Source organism: Propithecus coquereli, unplaced genomic scaffold, assembly GCF_000956105.1.
Source record: "Propithecus coquereli isolate 6110/MARCELLA unplaced genomic scaffold, Pcoq_1.0 Scaffold44, whole genome shotgun sequence".
Taxonomy (NCBI): domain Eukaryota; kingdom Metazoa; phylum Chordata; class Mammalia; order Primates; family Indriidae; genus Propithecus; species Propithecus coquereli.
Window position 1 is genome coordinate 1,125,527 of NW_012150174.1, and position 21,507 is coordinate 1,147,033.

Below are 21,507 nucleotides of genomic sequence, written 5' to 3' on the forward strand. Positions count from 1 at the left end.
GAAATCCTGGGAACTTTGAGGAGGAAATAGAAGAAAACAGAGAGCTTCAGTTATAGAGTCTGCTCAACTTATAGCTCTGAATATCACTTAACTTCTTGGAGTTTCCATGTTCTGAACAGTAAAATTAAGGTAAGGCCACCTATATCAAAGGGATTTGTGAGCATTGAATGAGATAAAATATAGGAAAGTATGTTGTGAAGTTTAATAAAACTGTACAAATGCACGAGGCCTTTGAGAAAAGGCACGGAGACAAAGCCAGTGGGTTTCGGGAGGATTTCCTGCCAAGTACACGTGCGATGATTAAAGTCCAGAGGTCAGAGTGGGTGACAAGCTGACCAGGAGTATGAAGACAATTGATTTGTTTACAAGAAGGAGGACATAGGACTAGGAACATAATACATGTGAAACACAACTGCTGAGGCAGGACTTCCAATGACAAGTCCAGACGTGTGGGAATTCTGTATGTCGAGGGTTGGGCTTCACGGTCAAAGAGAAACGTGACGCCTGCAAACACGGAAAACTTGCAGTTATTCACCCCGGTGAAGAAACGCCGGAAGGGAGACAGCAGTGATCTCGAGGGCTGTGGGGGACGGAGCCTGTTCTGAGCTTCACTGTGGACCTCATCATGGGAAAGGGGCTGTCGTGATTTGATAGTTGTTTACTGCCCTGGGCGGGTGTGGAACAAGTAATAGCTTATTTAACTGTCACAAAACGTCCTGCAAAAAGTCATTCTTCAGCGCAAGAAACTAAAGTTCAAGAAAGCATAGCCATCGCCCAGGATCACGTGGCTTAGAAGTGGCAGAGCCAGTATGTAACCTGGGGTATGATGTGATCTTTAAAAATAAATTGTGAAGGTCAAAATAGAACAAAGAGTGAGTTTTGGAGGGGAAAAGCCAGCCACACTTCAAAGATAATTCAGAAAAGGTGTAATATGGCCATGAGTTACAGCCTTGGTTTAACGGGTGTGTCTACTGTGTCTGAGTTTTAAAAGGGTGAGAACGACACTGGGGTTTATTTCCTGGCAGTGAGCAACCTGTGTTTCCCAGGCTTTGCGAAAGGGCCTCTGGCTGGCGGATTTCATCTATCTGGGTTCAGAAGCTTACAAGGAAGCCACTGACCTTGAGTGTCTTACACTGGGAACTGAAGGGCATGGTCTCCCCTGGGCCACAGGGACCCTGCATAGACAGGCTGCTTCCAACTGGATCCAACCCAAGAGGGCCCACTCTCCCTGGCCTGCTCACACCTGTTGCCGGGTGTGGCACACTCTGAAGGCTGAAAACCAAAGTTGATTCACAGTCTCAACCAGGAGGACCACTAAGAAGCAGGGAGAGATTTGCTTGTTTTAAGAAAATAGATTTGAAAACAGGAGATAAATAATACTAACAACAATAGTAATAATGCAAGCAACTAAAATTATTGAATGCCTGCTATGCATTAAGTGATTATATACAGTATCTAAACTGTTATTATTTAACCTGGAGACAATCTTCTCAGACAAGCCTTCTCATCCAGTCTGTACATGCATGAGGACCCTGGACTCGGACAATTTGAGCCATTTGCCCAAGGTCCAACAGTTAGTGTCTTTGAACCCTGGCTTGTTTCTTTCCAAAGCCAATGCTTTTTCACGATGCCATGCCAACTTTCTTTCCCGAATTAAGAGAAGACTAGAAAGAGAGTGTGTGTGAGAGGAGATACCACTGGGCAGTATTTCTGCAGGTGAAGCTTCGTTGCTGTTCAGATCCTTAAATCTGTCTCAGGGCTTGAAGGACCCTTGAAGGGGCTTCCGTGCATGGCAGCCACTTGGACATCCATCCCCGCCCAAGCTGAAAGTCGATAGTGTGAGAGAACTCTCCAACTCAAGGGAGCCCTTGCCATGTTTAAACAGCACTGACTCTTAGAAAGTCCTGCATTTTACTGAGTCACCTTCAGTCTCCCTGTTACTCTCACCTGTGAGTAGCTTCTCTGTCCCACGGAGAGAACATGGATCTGTCACACCTCAGTTCCCATCAACAGGGAAGTTTGGTTAATGGAGGTGTTGACCCTTGTCCCCTCTTCAGTGTTGTGAGCAGGACCATGAGATACAGAAGCAGCTTAACTGGGGTTTGAATTGCAGTTCCTCCACTTACTGGCTGTGTGACCTTGGACAAGCTACTTAAGCTCTCTGTTCAGTTTCCTCATCAGCAAAATGGGGATAACAAAATTTGCTCTGCAGGGCTGTTGTAAGCATTAAATATTACATAAAGTATTACATAAAGCAACTGACAAATAGTAAAAGATAAATAGTAACTAATATTGACTTAAGAACACAGCTTTGAAGTCAGAGAAACTTAACATCCAATTTAGCCTTGTGACACATACCAGTCATGTGACTTTGGACAAGTGATATGATTTCCCTAAGACTCCATTTCTCCATCTGTAAAGTAAATGTTATAACAGCACCTACAGTGCCTGGCCCCGGGGCTGTGATCTAGACACATTAGCTTCAATAATAATGTTATTATATTGCTAACGATAATGATATACTTAGATTCCACATAGGTGTTCCTGTGATTCAAAATCTTTGTCTCAGCCAGTGTAGACGATTTAACTCACTGTATGAAATTAGGCATCTAGTAGGATGACCAAGTGAATCAGCACTGAGCTGAAAACAGCAGCATTGTGGCATTGTTGCTAAAGGGCTCTGCTAAATGTCGTGGCCCAATGTTCCCTCCCAGGTTCTTTAATGGACCCACGAAGAAGAAACTGAATCACTAAGTGCCCATTTTATGTATCCCACCACTTCTGCCCTAAAGCATCATCTTTCAGTTTCATAGTTGGTAGTGAAAGAGAGAGAGAGAGAGAGAGAGAGAGAGAGAGAGAGGTGGGAGGGAGCGAAAAGAAGAGGAGGAAGGAAAGAAGGAAGGAAGGGAGGGAGGAAGGGAACTGGATTAGGAAGAATTTGCCCAAGATATACAGTTTGGTTATTCTTTTAAAAATTCAGATTGATAAGTGACAACTTAGAGTTGTGGTAGCACTAATTACCTCTTACATAATATAATACTCTACAGTTTACAAAGTGATTTGATAGTACTTGAACTGATAGGATTCTCCCAGGAATAGTGAGCAAAAAGAGACTATTGCTCCCATTTTAGCTAGGATCCTGAAGTTCAGAGAGGTTAAATAGTTTTCCCAGATCACACAGCTTTGAAGAGGCGAGATGGAACTACAACCCCGCCTCCTGCATCTATCTGATCCAGTACGTTTCCCACCCGCCCACTGAAGCGCATTCCCAGTGCAGTCTCTTCCACAGCACTGAGTCTGCACGAGGTAGTCTCTCACTGGGATCTGGACATCCAAGTCTGGAGTCCAGCCTCTCCCAGGCTGATGCAGCAGGGCTCTCCATTCTGTCCCATCCGCATAAATTCCAGACTGTCCCCCATTTCAGTCCTGACCCACGACTTGTCTCTGATAACGCAGCCATCTCAGGGACTGGCCCAGAGAGTAGTGCCAGGTGGTGTGATGGAGATTGTGACCCAGGTGACAAATGTGGCTGAGTGACGGGCAAGCCTATATTTGGTGTCCCACCTTCAATGACCCTTGCCAGTACCAGGCAACGCTGATAAACAAATGGCCCATCCCTTGGTACCTTGCCAGGGTAAACTCACATTCCAGGCCTGGCTAGGGGAGTGTTGAGACATAGGAATTCCAAAGCCATGCTGGAGGCTGAAAAGGTTATATATGTAAGCCAAGAACTAGATGGGATTTCAAATCATAGTTACTAATTATTAGCACATTGGTGCTATTTGAATAACCTGAAATGAAGTGAGTAACAGTGCTTTGTCTTTGAATAACTTCCCAATGCTACTTTAAATTCCATCATATGTCCATGACCTTCCTGTGCAGGAGACAATATTATCAACATTTTTCACCCAAGTTCAAGTTCACTAGAATCCATGTCTTTAGATTCGGGATGCTTTAAAACACCCTCTGCTTTTTGGCCAAAGAAATCAAAGACATCTTCTGTGTTCAGCCTCGGCAGTTACATTCCCATCTTCAGAAATGGAACTGAGTATCTGTTAATAGAATGCTTACAGATTTCTATTTTGGGTTTTAAGTCCTGATGATGTATGTATGTCAGATATTTATGATCACTTAAATACAACCTGTGCTAGGATACATTTGCCTTTGAAGAAGGTATTATCTGTAATCTTCTTCTCATTTTAAAAAGGATGGCTAGGCATTGCTGAATATAAAAATATGTGTCTGTGTGTGTGTGTGTGTGTATATATATATTTCCATCCCCCAAGAAGTATATCTCCCTCCCACTAACTTGCAGGACATGCCAATGAAATCTCCACTGAAGATCTGAAATGAGAAATTTGACCTAGTGTTGTTTTCATTGAAAATTTCTACATCATTAATTTTACATGCGTCATTGTCATGTTCCTTGATGAAACATATTAAATTTCTCCTCTATTTTATATCATGTTGAAACTCAGGATCAACATGAATATGAGCAAAATTATGTGATCCTACTCTTTTCTAGAAAATGTATTATCTTTAATGAAAGAAGAATGGATCTTAGGAAAAGAGGATAGCTAAGAAAATACCCATAAATATTTGCTTTTTTATGCTATACCTTCATTCTAAATGAGGGGGTCAGGCAATCTTAAAAATCTATTCCGGGCTGGGCACAGTGGCTCACACGTATAATCCTAGCACTCTGGGAGGCCGAGGTGGGAGGATTGCTTAAGGTCAGGAGTTCGAGATCAGCCTGAGCAAGAGCGAGACTCCATCTCTACTAAAAATAGAAAAATAAGCTGAGTGTGGTGGCGTGCACCTGTAATCCCAGCTACTGGGGAGGCTGAGGCAGGAAGATTGCTTGAGCCCAGGAGTTTAAGGTTGCTGTGAGCTAGGCTGATGCCACAGCACTCTAGCCCAGGTGACAGAGCGAGACTCTGTCTCAAAAAAAAAAAATCTATTCCAAACCTGAAAGTCTATAGTTTAAATGGAGTCCAAAATAAACAATTTGGGCTCTTTCAGGGGATATTAAGGCCTCTATGCCTTTCTGCTTGCTCTTTTTTTCTGCGTGAATGTCTTTTCCCTTTCTCTCTATCTGGTGAACTCCTATTAACCCTTCAAAACCTTGTTTGAATGTGATCTCTGCTGTGACCGTCCAACAACTCACTGCTTTCACCCCCAGCCTAAATGTGGCTGGCCATTCCCTCATTTGGTTTCCATAGCACTTCTCACAAGACTCTTCTCTGGTACAAAGTATTCTGATTTCTGCCCAACTTCCTCACTAGAATATGGGGCTCTCAATGCCAGGGGACACCAATTACTCATTTTTATAAGTTTTCCTCCCTTAATCCTTCACTGAGTACCTAGTGCAGTGCTTGACACATGATGGGTTAGGTAGTAAATGCATGGTGAATGAGTGAGTGAATGAATGAATGAATGAATGGATATGGGCTTGATTCCAAGCCTTTCAACTCAAAATCCATTATACTAAACAACCTGAACTATAGAAATAGAAACACTGTTTCCTTTTTAAAAGCTATTTTCTATAATTTCACTGAATAAATGTAAGAGCCAGCTTCTATGAGAGGAAGGATAGGATGTTCCTAGCTAACCTCAAGTTTCTCTAAGTGGGAAGAGGTCTTTGGGGGAGTATTTAGATAGGAATGTTCCCTTCAGTCCTAGTATCAGGCTCGATGGTCTGTTTGCTATTTACTTTCTGTTTCTTAGCAAAAAACTGTCTTTGTTATGAGACTGTGAGAGACGATCCGGACCAGTTGACCCAGGAGGGCTTAGTGTTAATCTCCAACTATTATAAGAAGGTGACTGGCTTCCCAGAAGGGAAAGAGAAGGTCAGAAGCAGCCACTCAGAATGGACTGATAGTGTTTAGTGTCAATGACAAGATGACACACTGGGCTTCTTAGAAACCAAAGGATCCCCGTGGAAATTCAGCTCCCCTGGACAGCTGGCCGGATTCTAGAAATTTCATTGCATGTCCATGGCTTATTTCAGTTCTGCTCTGGGGGAAACTGAAAACTTAGATTCATCCTTAAAGACACACACAGACACAGAAAGAATATTATGTTTTAAATCCTCTTTTCTGAGTAATAGCTCTGACGCATAATCGCCTAGTGAGGAGACAATGACAGCACGAGGGCTGCAGCCATCAGCAGCTCCTTGCGACAGAATGTCTCCGGGGTGCAGGACACACCAGCACCATGGTCTGGCTCCTGCAAGCACTGGGAACTTAGTCAAGCACCTTCCTGCACATCGTGTCATTTGGTTCTCTAAACGTGCAGTTCCCCAAGCCTTGGGCTGTGGACTGGTACCCATCCATGGCCTGTTAGGGACCCGGCTGCCCACCCCTGTCCCCCTGCAGTCTGTGGAGAAATTGTCTTCCATGAAACTTAGGAATGCAGGGGTGCGCACAGCAGGAGGTGAGCCGCGGGACAGCGAGCATATTTACAGCCTCTCCCCATCGCTGCATCACCGCCTGAGCTCCACCAACCCCCCCACTCCCCTACCCTCATCCGTGGAAAAATTGTCTTCCATGAAACTGGTCTCTGCTCCCAAAAAGGTTGGGGACCGCTGCACTAAACAACACAGTAAAGCAGCAAAGAAAGATGGCTCCCTTCATCGTATAGGTGGGAAAACAGATGTAAGGAGAAGCTGTGTGGTTTATCCTGGTACACACAGCAAGCCGAGGGTAACTCTGGGAGCAGAAGGCAGGTTTCCAGCCTACTGACGTGGCATAGTGCTGATATATCTTACTGCCTGGGTGATGGTGCTCTTAAAAAGGAATTCATCGATATGAGAAATAAATCTAAATGGGAGATCTTATATATATATTTCTATCAGCGAGATAAGCTAAGACTTTGCTACCCAAGGGGTAGTCTGCTGCCAGCAGCATCAACATTACCTGGAGGCTGTTAGAACTGCAGAATTTCCTGCCTCTCCCCAATCTACAAACCAGAATCTGCATTCTAGCAAGGTCCAAGGTGATTGAGAAGCACTGAGCCAGACATGAAGAGATACCATTTTCCTAGGTGACTGTCACTTCCAATGGAATAATTTTTTTAAACTTTAGATGGAAAAATAATAATATTCAATATTTGTATATAATTTTATGTACACAAAATTAGCCTATTCATTCCAAAAACCCTGTGAGATGACATAGGGGCAGATGCTCTTGAAATTTAAAAGAAGAGGAAACTGAGGCCCAAAGTGGTAAGTGATTACTCAAAACCATCTGAGTGTCTGAGCTTATTCAGTGACTAGCACGCGGTAGCTATCTGATGGATGAATGAATGAATGAACCACCAAACAATGGTCTTCAGACCATTGCACTATTAGGGACTGGTTCACTCCTGGGGCCATCTAAATTTAGGGTATTTGCTTATATCCTGTTAGGCTTGACTTTGACCAGAGAGTCTTCAAGATGCCAAACTGGGGCGGAGGCGCAAAATGTGGAGCCTGCGACAAGACCGTCTACCACGCGGAAGAAATCCAGTGCAACGGAAGGAGTTTCCACAAGACCTGTTTCCACTGCAGTGAGTTGGGTGACCACCGCGGGGCCCCTCACAGGCAGAGGGCATCGCAAAGTTCCCAGTTAACCGCAGATGCTGTCAGGCAGTGGTTCTCACTGTGCGGTCCCGGGGTCGGCAACATCACCATCACCTGGGAACTTGTTAGAAGTAGAACTCTTGGGCCCACCTAAGACACAAGGGTGCTCCCCCCAGCTCAGAGGCCATCCATCTCCCTGCAGCTCAAAGTCAGGACAAGCTGGCCTGCCACCGCTCTCGGTGGGGAAACCTTGACCCAGTGGTGACATGGACAACATGTGACTTGGCAGAGAAAGGAAGCCAGTGTTTATCTGGAGCCAGGGTGGGGTTGGCCCTCTGTGTTGTCCCCGCTGGCCAGCTGTCACTGAAGCCAGCTGTGACTGGTCTCGCCTGAGAAAGAACCCATGTCAGGCAGGGGGCAACACGTGCCAGCTCTGTAAGAGTCGGAAAGGCAAGCGTTTCAGGGCCTGGGCACCAGCAACTTCACAGAGGGAATCTTGACCATCACTGCCAGACACAGATTCCCAAACCTCAAAACTAGGGGGAACTCTGAGCCCCTGCGGTGCCCCTGAGAGTCTGGCTCTGCCTGACTCATGTGACTTTGAAGAAGTCGTTCTCACCTCCAAGCCCAGGTCACATGCGTCTGCAGCAGGGCCGAGCACCTTCGGTCTCCCGGGCCGGTGTTCTTCGCGTGACTGCATTCTGCAGTCTCCCGGCAGCCAGCCCTGTTTGGGGGGAAATCGGCCATGGCTGTGAAATGGCTGCTTACCCTCTCTGCTTCCCTCCAGTAGGTCTGGCTTCAGGGCTGGCTTTGCCGGGTATTTGGGAGGCCCCCTCCCATCTAGTCCCCCACTCACACCCCACCACACCCCCATACCTCAGCCCAGTGGCCGCAAGGCACCCACGTAGCTGCAAACTGTTTCAAACAGAACTCCATCTGTTAGGACAGGGAAATTCTCCATCCTTACGCTGCCAAACAGTAACGTTTTATCAGCTGTAGGAGTTTCCATTACCCCTTAGCTCCCACAGCAAACATAATTATCGTCGGAGAACAGGTGAACCACTGCTCTGAGTGATTGGGTTGATGGACTTAACTAATGCTTTGGGTTTTAATGACAGGTAATTGTTTTTAAGTCATCTCATACATCCCTCGGATTCACCACTGTTATTACAATTATCCAGAATTCATTGCTTGAGAGAGTTCATTCCATAACCCTCTCGCTTTTGTCCAAATATAGCCAGTGCTGGCCGGGCGCGGTGGCTCACGCCTGTAATCCTAACACTCTGGGAGGCCGAGGTGGGCTGATCATTTGAGCTCAAGAGTTCGAGACCAGCCTGAGCAGGAGCGAGATCCCCGTCTCTACTAAAGATAGAAAGAAATTAGCTGGACAATTAAAATATACATATAGAAAAAAAAAATTAGCCAGGCATGGTGGCGCGTGCCTATAGTCCCAGCTACTCAGGAGGCTGAGGCAGGAGGATTGCTTGAGCCCAGGAGTTTGAGGTTGCTGTGAGCTAAGCTGACGGCACTCTAGCCTGGGCAACAGAGTGAGACTCTGTCTCAAAAATAAATAAATAAAACAAAAATAGCCAGTGTTCTTTAAAAAAGAAAAAGTGGGAGTGAGGAATATTGGAAAGAACACTGGAATTGGAGTAGAAAGGAACTAGAGTTTGAGTCTGGGTTCTGCCATGTATTAACTGTGTGACCTTGGAAAGGTCATTTCACCATTGTGAGCCTCAATTTCCCCATCTACAAAATAGAGATGGTTATATGTACCACACATGTTGTTACAAGGAAGAAACTAGGGTTCTTGCTCTGGAAATCCAGCCTTCTAGGTCTTTATGTTAGGTAACATGCAGGAACCGGGGGTCAGATCTGTCCCCGTCACTACCTCCCCTGCCTCCAGAACTGGACTAAAATTAGCCTCAGCGAATATCATGGTGCCCTTCAAAGGCCATGAAAAGTACAGAAATTGCTCAATCCTAATTCTTATATGATGAAGAAAAAAATAAGCTCCTCTCCTGCCTCAGCCTCCCCCTCCTCGCCCCCACAGATACACACACACACACACACACACACACACACACACACACACACTTCCCTGATGTCACCTGGGGTGAGACGTTCAGGGACCTGGTTTATAGCAGGTCTGAGACCACACGCGTGGTTCCAGTGTTGGTCTCTGCCCCTGGCTAGCTGGGTCCCATCGAACCCAATTTCCTCATCCGTGAAGTCAGGACTGTCTTGGAGTGTACAATTCAGGGCAGATGCTCTGGTCAGGAATCAAAGTTGTAATCTTGGCTTGAGGGCCCCTTGTGCTGGGTCTCTGGCACCGAGCATGGCATTATGGGTGTAGGGAAGGGGAGAAAGTTCTCAACACCAAGGCCCTGACCCTTCCTTTCCCTGGCAGTGGCCTGCAGGAAGGCCCTCGACAGCACGACAGTCGCGGCACACGAGTCAGAGATCTACTGTAAGACCTGCTACGGACGTAGGTACGGCCCCAAGGGCATCGGGTATGGACAAGGCGCCGGCTGTCTCAGCACGGACACGGGCGAGCACCTCGGCCTCCAGTTCCAACAGTGAGTTACCGCCCCACTCCCCTCCCTGTTAGAGCCTCCAATTATCAGGACAGTTCACTCTGTTCCCATAGCAACGTTCCTGGAAGTGAGAGAATGGACTCTATTGTTGACTTGCCAACAATGGGAATACGGAGTCTCACCAAGTCTGAACAATGTGTCATCTCTCCAAAGACTCTCTTTAAATTATCTGCCTTTCTAAAGGGCAATTACTTTTACACCATGGCTCTTGGTCTACATGTCAAGAGAAAACCCAGAATGTACAGATGTTCCATTGTTTGACCTTTGCGAAATCACATGGAGTCTCTTTTTTCCCCCTTTGAGAGTTTCTGTGTAAATCACACAAATATGGCAGGGAAGCAATGGCCATTCTCTGCGTGCTTGTCATGAAAAGATTTCTTCCCTTAGGTTGTAAGATGACTAATGTCCGCATGGCTGGGGGAGCGTGTCTGCAGGGATGGGCTGAGCTTCGGAATAAACAATCAATTACGATTGTTCTGGGGGGCTCCTTGGCTGCCTGTGGCCAATACAGTGCCAGAGTGCCCCCAGCGTTATCCTAGGGAGTTGGGACATCACACTGGCCACCTCCAGCCACCGGTCTGCTCCCCTTGGTCCACTTTCTCAGTGATCACACTGACCTCAGCCCAGACCTGAGGACAGTCTGATGGCCCCTGGCCTGCAGCTACTGTCTGGCCAGCTGGCATCCCGGGGTCAGCTCTGCAGTGGAACTGGCCAAAAAGTCCCAGATTAACTGAGGAAGTGTCCCACGGAGGGCCTGCCCCAGAGAGCACTTAGATGTCTGAGGAGTCATCCCTGTAAAAGAGAGTAACCCATGGGAGAGCCCGGAAAAGTGGGGGAATGTGTGGTTAGTCATCTTAAATAGAGAATTTCTCTTCTTTCATTTTTCTCATTACTCAATCTCAGCTGGAGACTCTTCTCAAAGAAGAAAACATGGTACCAACAGCATTCTCTGCCCCATAGTAACTGAATTTTGCTTTTCAACATTAGGGCTTCCTTGTGATGCTGCACACAGAGTAACGAGAGTCTGAAGACCTGGGGTCTCATCCCAGCCCCACCACTTACCTGAGCCTCCTGGCCCCGGGCAGTCACCCCTCTGATCCTCTCTGTCCGGCTAGCTCCACTACTTTACAGGGCTGTGACAGCTCAAGTGACATAATGCACAAAGAAACACCAAAAGATACAAGCACACGAGGGGCTATTACTGTGCCTCTGTTTTGGACATTGTTCCCCTGGAACAGGTGACCTTCAGATGCAGGATGACAGCTTGAATTGTGGCGAGGAAAGCATCAGTCCATTGGACTGTGGTTTGTCAGGAACTGGTTAGGACCAACTGTCAAGATCCCATCTTGCCCTGTAATTTTCACAACTCACTTCAGAAAGGAAAACCATGGCCTTCAAGATAGCACAGAAAAACATAAACAAGCACAGCAGCAATAACAACACAACAAGGACAACACAAGCTGACATACTCAGAACACTTGCTGAGCACTTTACAGCAGAAAGGAAAAATTTAAACCATTTTAGCTAACATTCATAGCTCTTCCTACATGCTGGGCGGGCACTGTTCTACGTGCTTTACACACGTTATCTCATTGAACCCTCTCGACAACGCTATGAGAAAGGCTCCAGGGTTATCCCCATTTTCCAGTTGAGGAGTCTGAGACACAGAGACTTGAAGTAACTTGCTCAAGGTCACACAGTTTGTACTGTTTGCCAAGGGAGATCTACGTTTCATTCGTTTGCCTATTTCTACCAGGTCCCCAAAGCAGACACGCTCAGCCACCACCAGCAACCCTTCCAAGTTCACTGCGAAGTTCGGAGAGTCGGAGAAGTGCCCTCGATGTGGAAAGTCAGTCTACGCTGCTGAGAAGGTCATGGGAGGTGGCAAGGTAAGGCCTTCTGTGTGAGCCGAAGGGGATTTGCTCATCTACACCAGACCAGCTGGGAGGAATGGGAGAGACGGAGGGAACCATGGGCAGGTGGGTGCAGACCTCTCATTCTCCTTAGCTCCCAGAGCCGCTTTGGAAACCACACATGCTCACCCACTCTCCCAGGCTGGGACCGTCACCCTGCAGGCCCTTGGAAAGCTAGAACTGGTGCAGTTAGATGCAATAAGCATTAGCCTACTAGGTGGGTGGCACCGAGCTAAAAGCTCCAGGGATACAAAGGTCCACACACCCCCTGCCCCCAAGTGTTCACAATCCTTCCAAAAAGGTGTCAGCCCCGGGACCCCTCACCACTGCCTAATTTAGCCTGCTGTAGGCACCACATCTGATGGATGTAGGGAACTGCTCACAGCAGGAAGAAGTATCCTCACTCACAAGTGCTGCTGCTCAGGGAAGGTATCAGATGTCTGAGACAATCAGGCATTCTTGCTCTGCAAGTTCCGGTTTCCGGCCCAAAGTCACGGTGTTCACCAAAGGAGCTGCACCTGAGGAAAGAGAAAAATCCTGTTTACACTAAATGAGGGGAGAAAGAGCCGTAGAGAGTGTCTGGCTTCAAACGCAAGGGCAATCTCCACCCAAGACCAGCCATTTGAAGACCTAAGAGAACCTCTAGGTTGAGACAAGAACACCACTTGAGCCCAGGAGTTAAAGGCCAGCCAGGGCAACATAGCAAGACGCCATCTCAAAGTTTAAAGAAAGAGTGAATCCCCTGGATAATTGCCTTATTTCTTTACTTTTGTCCTTCCTCAACTTTATATTCAATATAAACATTACCCACTGCTCCAAGCCCAAGTTCTTCTCTGACCAGTTTGTTCCTTGGATCTTTTTGGCCTGGGCAAGTCCATTCCCGTTTAGTCTATTCTGAAGGAATACATACACAAATCACCATGATAAATCCATTTACAGGGTTCTGAGAATTGCTAGCCAAAGCCATAGCACCTCGTTTTCTCCAAACTCCTGGGAAAATTATTCTGGGGGCCCATCAGGTCAGTGAATGGCTGAGACGGTGCCACTCCTTTGCACACTGCTGGTCAGGACTTGAAATGGAAACAGAATGTGCTGTCCACCTCACTAAATATGCAACTCTCCTGTGCCCCCAGCCTTGGCACAAGACCTGTTTCCGCTGTGCCATCTGTGGGAAGAGTCTGGAGTCCACGAACGTCACTGACAAAGATGGGGAACTTTATTGCAAAGGTAAGTGATTCCAGAGACTTTCTTGCGATTTGTTTTCCCAAAAAAGGCTCCTGGGAGGTGAAGTTGCGTCCACACCTAGAGGCCTGCCTGTGGCTGCCGGGAGGCATGGCTGCTCAGCCCGGGCAGGGTTTGCATCCTCAGGATGGGGAGAAAAACCACCTAGGGGATAGCAATCTCCTGCCCATCCCAGCTCTGGTCCTCTCCACTGGAGCACCTGGCAGGGACCAGATGCTTGCAGATGCTCAGTGGTTCAGGGGGGCTGGGTGCCTGGGGGAGAGAGGAAAAGGAGGAAACAGTGTTGCCTCTGGCCTTGGAAGAGGCCTCAGGCCTGGACAAACAGCATCATAGTTCCTTCCAAAAATCCAAATGCGTTCTGTCTGCCTGTCCACCTGTGTGGCAGATAAGGGTGACTGGACAGGATGAACACTTGAGTTTTCACTACACATTTATCTCCTTCCTCCCTCCCCCCTCCCGACAGTTCTGTTTCTGATGCATATCACTTATTGATCACAGGGACAGATATGCTTTTCCTCCTGGTCCTCACAGCTCTGCCCCTCACTGCCTCCATAATCCCTTGGTCTTGTGGAGAGATGGTAGAGTCTTAGCTCCTCCCTGACACCATGAAGGGAAGAGACGCACTAGGCCAGGCCATGTGTCCTCAAGCCCAGAGCCTCCCCTAGGCCTGGTCTGTTGCTTAGCAGAGCTTCATCATTTAATGATGGTGCCTCAAGATCTCCAAATGCATATGTTGGAATGGAGCAGGGGAGCAATGGAGAGGGGTTAAGAGGAGGGCTTTGTTACTCAAGACTAGGTTGCCAGAGCTTTTCCTATGATGAGACAGGATGGGAACTAGCCCACTATCTGACACATGGTTGCCATCTCTGGGCAGTAGAAGACACAGAAGGTCCTCAGCATTCATAGGCCATAATACCCTAAAATGTTGCTGCAGTCAGCAGGGAGATCAACATGTAAACAAATGATTGCACTTCAAAGTGAAAAGAGCTTTAGTAGAGGAACATTCATAAAGCAGTTGCCTGCAAAACGGAAAGTAATCAGGTTGCAGTGATGAGAAAGGTGCCTTAGAAGACATGCTTCCGCTGGGGCTTGCAGGGTGAATGTGGGGCATTCAGGAACAGGGAGCCCTGATCACAAAGACACCTAAGCTGGGACATCATGGCTCATTCCAAGAGCTGCAAGTGGTTCTGTGTGCTGGGAGCGTAGGAGGGAGGCGGGAGGCAGCAGGGGACGAGGCTAGGCAGGCAACGCAGAGCCAGAGTACGCTGAGTAAATGGGAAAACGTCTGTGAACAAACATAGTAAAGTGCGAAGAATCCACTGATTTTATAAGTGGATCTAGGATAAGTACAGTTCAATTGATTTAAAAGTTAACTTACATGCATAAATTTATCAAAAGGTGCATCTAATAGGTAAAAGGATTGTGCCCAGACAGAACATCCTGAAATAATGGTGCTAACCAATGTATTCTCTCTCCCCTCATCCCCTTCTCATCCACAGTTTGCTATGCCAAAAATTTTGGCCCCACAGGGATTGGGTTTGGAGGCCTTACACATCAAGTGGAAAAGAAAGAGTGAAAAGGTACATACACCACCTCTCAGATTTTTCACCAATCTGAAGCAGTTGCCAAGTAATCCTACCCAGATGGAAACCGTTCCCCATACAGCTTCTCATTTGTAGTTGGACAGTGTTTCTCTTCAGAAGTGATAATAGTCTTTTCCTAAAGTTAGAAGAGACCTTTGGACAAAACTTACGTAAAATGTAATCTGTAACAAATGCTTTATTATTTACAATACGTGGGGTGGGAGAGGCAATAAATACATGTTTTAGTGGTATCTTGTATTGTCTCTGCATCTTTTCTTTCGGATAAAGGGAAATTTTCAAAAAACATAGAGCTAGTTCAAAAAACTAGTTGCAGAGAATGTAATGAGTTTGGATGTCAGCTGGGAAAGGAGTGAGAAGGAAGAAACCACGGGCAAAGGAAGGCAGTCTTTCAGAAGCTGTCGCTGGGTGTTTCCTAGTTATTGCTAACGGAGAAGAAAACAGTAAGTTCGGGAGGAAATAGAGAACATGATAGCAAATTCTAAAAGGAAAATCAAAACTAATAAAATTGCTGAAGAGTCGATCCTTTTGTCCTATCATGAGCTTTGTAATGTTACACATTTCGTGAAAACTCAGAAATGACAACAAAGCATGGCATTTGCTTCTGCATTATAAACAAGATGAGGATGATCTTCTTTTATTCTAGGACAACTCCCTGGAATTTAGCAATTTTCTTAAGACTTCTACGTCAAATTGCCAGCCTCATAAATGAAACGCAGCCAATTAGAAATGTCTTTCTCTGCTTCTTCAGCAAGTTTTCAGCAGCTCCAGCGCTGGTATCGTCTTAGGCTTCTACTTTTAACAACCACAGCATTTCTCCCACCACCAAGCAATTCTAAATTATTTGGAGTAAATGAAAGCAAATGAAAATCTATCGATAAAAACTATGAAACACTAGGCTAAACCACAGGTTTTTCTATGCTCCAAGTCCCAAAAAAGGCTTTCTTTAAAATGAGCATTTATTCAGGACTGCTTATGTGCTGTCTTGGACAAGGCTCTGCATGAACCTTGAAAGCAACATACTACCTTGGCCCTCCGTTAGGGACTTCCAGGCTTGCCAAGACGTAAGACACACACGTGAAATGACGAAGGGCAATGCAACTTCTCTTCTGCTGTATTTCACAGTTCCTGGTCCCATGGCCCATCCATCCGGGAAGACTGAAGCTAAAAAGTTCGGTCATCCTCAGCCTCGCCCTCTTCCTCACACTTTTGTCTCACTCCTCAGGACTCCTTGATCCCAAACCCCTCCATTCCCACTGTTTGGTATGTATGGTTGTCTGCTAGGGCTGCCATGGAAAAGTACCGCAGACGAGGCGTGGCTTAAACAACTGAGATTTATTGTCTCAGTACTGGAGGCCGAAGTCTTTGAGATCAAGGTGTTGGCAGGGTTGGTTTCTCCTGAGGCCTCCCTCCTTGGCTTATAGATTGCCATCTTCTTGTGTCTTCACGTGGTCTTCTCTCTTTTTGTGTCTTGTGTCCTCATCTCCTCGTCTTAGAAGGACACCAGTCATATTGCATTAGGGACCACCTGAATAACCTCATTTTAACTTAATTACCTCTTCAAAGGCTTTCTGCCAATGTAGTTACATTCTCAGGATCGAGGGAGTAGGACTTCAACATAAGAATTTTGGGGAGATACAATTCAACCCGTAACAGTGTATCATGTAAGGACTTTCACAAACTGGCCTCCGCCTTACCCTTTCAGCTTAGCTTTAGATAATCTCTTCCACGCAAGTTCCAGCAACACTCAAAAGACTCAAAGCTTTCCAAATATGCCTCACCCCATCATGTCTTTGTTAATGCTGTTCCTTCTGCCTGGAATTCCTGGAGGATGGAATCCCCTCCATTTTTACCCCCTTAGCCTGGTGAACTCTTACTGATTAAGGCACAGGCTGAATGCCATCTCTTCTGCAAATCATTCCTGAACTACCTGAGTGGAATTAATCTACCTCTGTGCTCCCATAGCCAGTATGTAATTAACATCGCACTCTCATTGCACTGAAATTTTGAATTCCCATTTGCCTCCTTGTTAGAATGTGACATGCTTACATTCGCAGTGCTCCACAAATAGTAGGCACTTAATAAACATTTGCTGAGTGAATGAAGTGGAAGTGTAGGCCAGATTAAATGCAAATTCTGCTAGAATTTAAAATAAGGGATTATTACATACTGGAGGGAAGGAGCTTAGAAAGGAAAAAACAAAACAAAGGAGGAACCTTATTGTGGTTCAGGGATAGTGGAGTTTTTGCCTCCTGAGCACACTGTTCTACTACACTTCTCACACTCCCCTGCTGTTGCCTGGGACCTGTGACTGACTTTGGCCAGTGGAGTCCTGGCTTCCGTGGCCTCTCGGGAGAGCCTCCATTCTCTCCGCATCTCTGGGTGCAGAAGGTCCTAGGAAGTGGTGGAGCCACTAGTTGGAAAGGAGCTTGGGTCCCTCATGGAAGGACACCTCTTAACAGCTAAATGGACCATGGCACAAGGAATAAATAATACTGTGTTAAGCCACTGGGATTGGGGGGATATTTATTATCACATTAACTCCCTTGACTAATACACACCTGAAATATCAAATGTGCTACATCCAAGTTATTCCACTTCTTACAGCTTCAGTGTCATCCTGTCCTTTTAAGCCCCAGGGGGCATCATCAAGATTTTGCCTAGTATTTGTAAAAGTGATTCAAATTTGTTGTCTCCAATGTGACTATGCAGATCTTTGAAGAAAGGAATCAAGTTACAGCAAGATAGCATGATAGTCACATTCCCCTGGCCCTGACAAACACAACTGGGTTTGCCTTGGCTTTAAAATAAAACAGAAACTAAACCTTGCTATTATGCCCCAAGCTACTGCCTCCTCCCTTCTCCTCTCAGAGCCAAGCTGCATGACTAGATTCCTGTTAGTCCTTGGTCTTCTAGCATCTGTCTCCCGAGTCCCATCTTGGACCCTACTCTCTACCCAAAACCACCACTAATAACCACGGCAGGAAATAACCTGTTAACCACAAACTCTTCGGTCTTTCCTCAGTTGTCCTCAGCCCCTCCTTAGCTCCTGACAACTGACTGCTTCCCCTCTGAAATGAATTCTCCATGGATTCTATGACACTGTACTCTCTTGGTTAGCCTCCTACCCAATCTCCTTTAAGTTACTTCCTCCTTCTTCTCCAGCTTCCTAAATCCATATTCTGTAAGGTCATGTTGCTCCTTTCTCTTTCTCACACTTTTTCTGTTTGTTTGCATTAGTCGCCATCGTTGGTCTCTTTTTAAAAAAACCTTTCACACAGATGTGTACCTGAGGGAAAAGACAAACTAGAAGGGAGGGGGTAAGATTCCTTAAGCAAACAGTACTGTGTATAGGTAAGAACAAACTGGGGAATCTGACAAAAATTAGAATTTGAAAACTCACTCCCCCAGAGACTGATTTGAAAGATCTGAGATGGAGAATTTGAATTTTTAATAAGTGAGCCCTGGACCCCTACCTTGCCCCTGTGACTGGGATCTAAATGGCCTATGGACCACAATCTGGACCACAATACCTACTTGGTAGGGGTTGGTGAGAAGGGAGAGGGGAGAGAGGATATAGACTAAAAAGTCCTTTTGTCCCTCAGTTGAGAATCAGAGGCTTCGAACACAATTCTGATCACATCATGGGTTGCTTAAAAACCCTTTAATTGGGTTTTTTAATTAGGTCAAAAATTAATTCAAGTATTTACTGAATGAATACTGTGTCAGGTAATATTTTAGGTGACTGGGATTCTAGAGTGGCAACCCCACTTATTTAACAGTATCTGTGTGATCTTGGAGGAGGTACAAACTTCTTTTGGCTTTGGTCTCCTTATCTGCGAGGTTTTATAGAAGAAAGAACAGATCCTTAAGGAACTGAAAGGTCAATACGATTAGAGTACTAAGTGTGGTCTAGCAAGACAGTAGTAAACAAAACAGGGTTGTGTCATTTAGGGCCCTGTAGGTCATGATTAGAATTTTAGCTTTTACCCCAAAAGCAATGGGAACCCATTGAAGGTTTTTCAGCAGGAAGGTGCCATGCCCAAGAACGTATGTATACTATACTAAGAGTTAAAGCTGAATTAGCATTTCCTCCAGAACACCAGTGTACACTGAGGGCACTAAGTAAAAATAATAAACTTTAAGAATTTCTATGTTCTTTCTAAGTAAGATGGAAAACTAAATTAGATCTTGCTTATTGCTGTTAACAGTAATCTCAACTCATTCTAGAAATTATGAACTAGTTGCTCTATGGCCTATGTACATCTTTTCTCAATTTAAGATTCTAGAAGTATTGTGAGAAAGTAAGTCTCAACTACAAAAAAAAATTTTATTAAGTGTGAAAGCAAAACAGGTACATCTATTTAAATATCTTTACATATTTATAGATATAATAAAGACAAATAACTTAGCAAAAATTACAAGTTTAAAGAATAGTACTATTTTGAAATAGCCAATAACATATCTGAAAATACTCCATTTTATCCATAATTAGTGAATATTATCTCTAAAAAAACGATAACTTGCATTTTCCTGTGAAAAATATAAATTTTTTTTTTTTTTTTTTAGATGTCTGCCAAAGTTGTACAGGAACAGTCCATCTTTCTAAATCTAAAAAAGTGTAATGCCTTTATTGAGAACTTCTGTTTTTACCAAATGGCTTTAAAAACCACCAGTGTTTTCCTTTGGGCTTAGGTGACTCTAAATCTTCACTTTCAGACCACAGGGCATCAACATAAACAAAAATAAATCAGATTGAGAGTTTTGGGTTACTTTTCTTCATACTGAGCGAAGAACTTTCTCTTTGGCTGGGTGGAAGACCATGGTGTACTGTGATGTCCAATCTACTACAGAGGGCTTCACCAAGCCAAAGCAGCCACACTGAAAGAAATCTGCCAGGTTCTGCGTGAATCCAAGGCTGCCAAGAAAAAAAGAGAACACGTCTTACTACATTTCCTGGGTAGTTCTTGACAAACCTCATTCAAACCATACACATTTGTTGAGAATCTATAATATACAATGTTCTTTGAAGATCCTGTAGAAATTCAGAGGTAAGTAAGACAGTTACCGGGCTCACGGGACCTTGAAACTAAAGTGTAATCACTTTTCTGGACCTGAATCCCTATTTTGAGATTCCCTGGAATCCGCCTAGCAAATCAATTCCTTTTTTCTTCACTTTATTTTGTGTCCCCCACTCACTGGATTGGTCACTGACATCAATAAATTTCTTTCCTGTAACTCTCACTGCCCTAATTCAGACTTTGATTATCTTAAAGGCCACAAAAGTCAGAATACCAGGAATCAACAAGATGTATTTTGCCCCTTGACCTTCTAAGTAGCTCTCTAAATGATATCCCTGTCTCAATTTTTCTAACTCATCTTACATATTGCAGACTATCTTGTCCTCCAAAACCCTGATCTGTGCATAGCCCCTCACCTCCCAGTCAACCCCTTTAAGGATGCTCCTCTGCCCAGAGCTCAAATCCAAATTCCTCATCTTTGTATCAACACTCTATGCAATGTGCCACTCAAGTTCTAGCTCTCCAAACTCATCTTTATAAACCTCCTGCTCCAGCTACTCTGGCTCTATTTTTCCCACGATCTTAACTGTCTGGGTCTGGAACCCATGCGAGGGGAACCTCCACCCCTAGCTCAGGTAACCCTCTTATCCATTTAAGTCTTACCAGTTCTCAAGGCCCAGGTCAATCAATGTCCATGTTCCCACTGGAGCTTTCCTGACTACAACTGTCTTCAGCATCATTTTTTCTCCATTAAATTCCTGCAGTACTACTATCTATTCCACTTATGAGGAATGCTAATTTTTATACACATTCCTTATCTTTTAAGTGTCTAGCCCAATCCCTGACACATCAAAACACATCTGTGCAAGGGGCACAGTGCTGCTGTTTGGGTGACTGTGATCTGCATAGGGGTGATGGTGCTGCTGCCAGTAAAGGACCAAGTACTCAGAAGCCGCTTCCTCAGTATAGGGCTGACTATGCAGAACTGATGGGGTGGTAGTGGGTAGGCATTCTGGGAATTCATAGGGCCTGGCTCAAGAGGTACAGTAGTCCCCCCTCATCCGAGGTTTCGGTTTCAGTTACCTGTGGTCAACTGTGGTCTGAAAATATTACATGAAAAATTCCAGAAATAAATAATTTATAAGTTTTAAAACTACATGCCATTCTGAGAAGCATGATGAAATCTCGAGCCACCCAGCTCTATCTGCCCAGGACATGAATCACCCCTTTGTCCAGTATATCTCCACTGCCTATGCTACCCACCTGTTAGCCATTTCGGTTATCAGACTAAAAAACATAGCAAATATAGGGTTTAGTACTATCTACTGCTTCATCTGCTAGGGGTCTTGATATACATCCCCCGTGGATAAGGGGGGACTACTATAGTGAGTCAAAGTAACTTAGGGGAGGACAAACAAACGAAATCTTTAGTTTGGGCAGGATTTTGGAAGGTAGATTCAAAGTGACTCTAAGGTTTTATCTTTAGTTCCTCTAGTTTATGCTGCCATTACTGAGCCAACGTGCTCCAGCTCTCTCACCTGTCCCTCTACTCGGACTCTTCTCCAGGGCTTC

The 21,507-nt window shown here is 45.3% G+C and overlaps 2 protein-coding genes across 3 annotated transcripts in view; one reads left to right on the forward strand and one right to left on the reverse strand.

The window, feature by feature from the left end:
* CSRP3 (cysteine and glycine-rich protein 3 (cardiac LIM protein)) overlaps window positions 1-15,292 on the forward strand; it is a 16,937-nt gene extending 1,645 nt beyond the window's left edge. The window contains exons 2-6 of the mRNA XM_012654241.1: window positions 7,409-7,548; window positions 9,972-10,140; window positions 11,915-12,047; window positions 13,205-13,298; window positions 14,813-15,292. Of these exons, the coding sequence (XP_012509695.1) occupies window positions 7,437-7,548; window positions 9,972-10,140; window positions 11,915-12,047; window positions 13,205-13,298; window positions 14,813-14,889 (585 nt within the window). The 5' untranslated portion in view covers window positions 7,409-7,436 and the 3' untranslated portion in view covers window positions 14,890-15,292. The remainder of the gene's footprint in view (window positions 1-7,408; window positions 7,549-9,971; window positions 10,141-11,914; window positions 12,048-13,204; window positions 13,299-14,812) is intronic.
* A 3,933-nt stretch (window positions 15,293-19,225) lies between these two features.
* Window positions 19,226-21,507, reverse strand: part of ZDHHC13 (zinc finger, DHHC-type containing 13) — a 46,142-nt gene continuing 43,860 nt past the window's right edge. For both annotated transcript variants that reach the window (XM_012654222.1, XM_012654221.1), the window contains one exon: window positions 19,226-19,832. In XM_012654222.1, coding sequence (XP_012509676.1) covers window positions 19,694-19,832 — 139 coding nt within the window. In that variant the 3' untranslated portion in view covers window positions 19,226-19,693. The remainder of the gene's footprint in view (window positions 19,833-21,507) is intronic.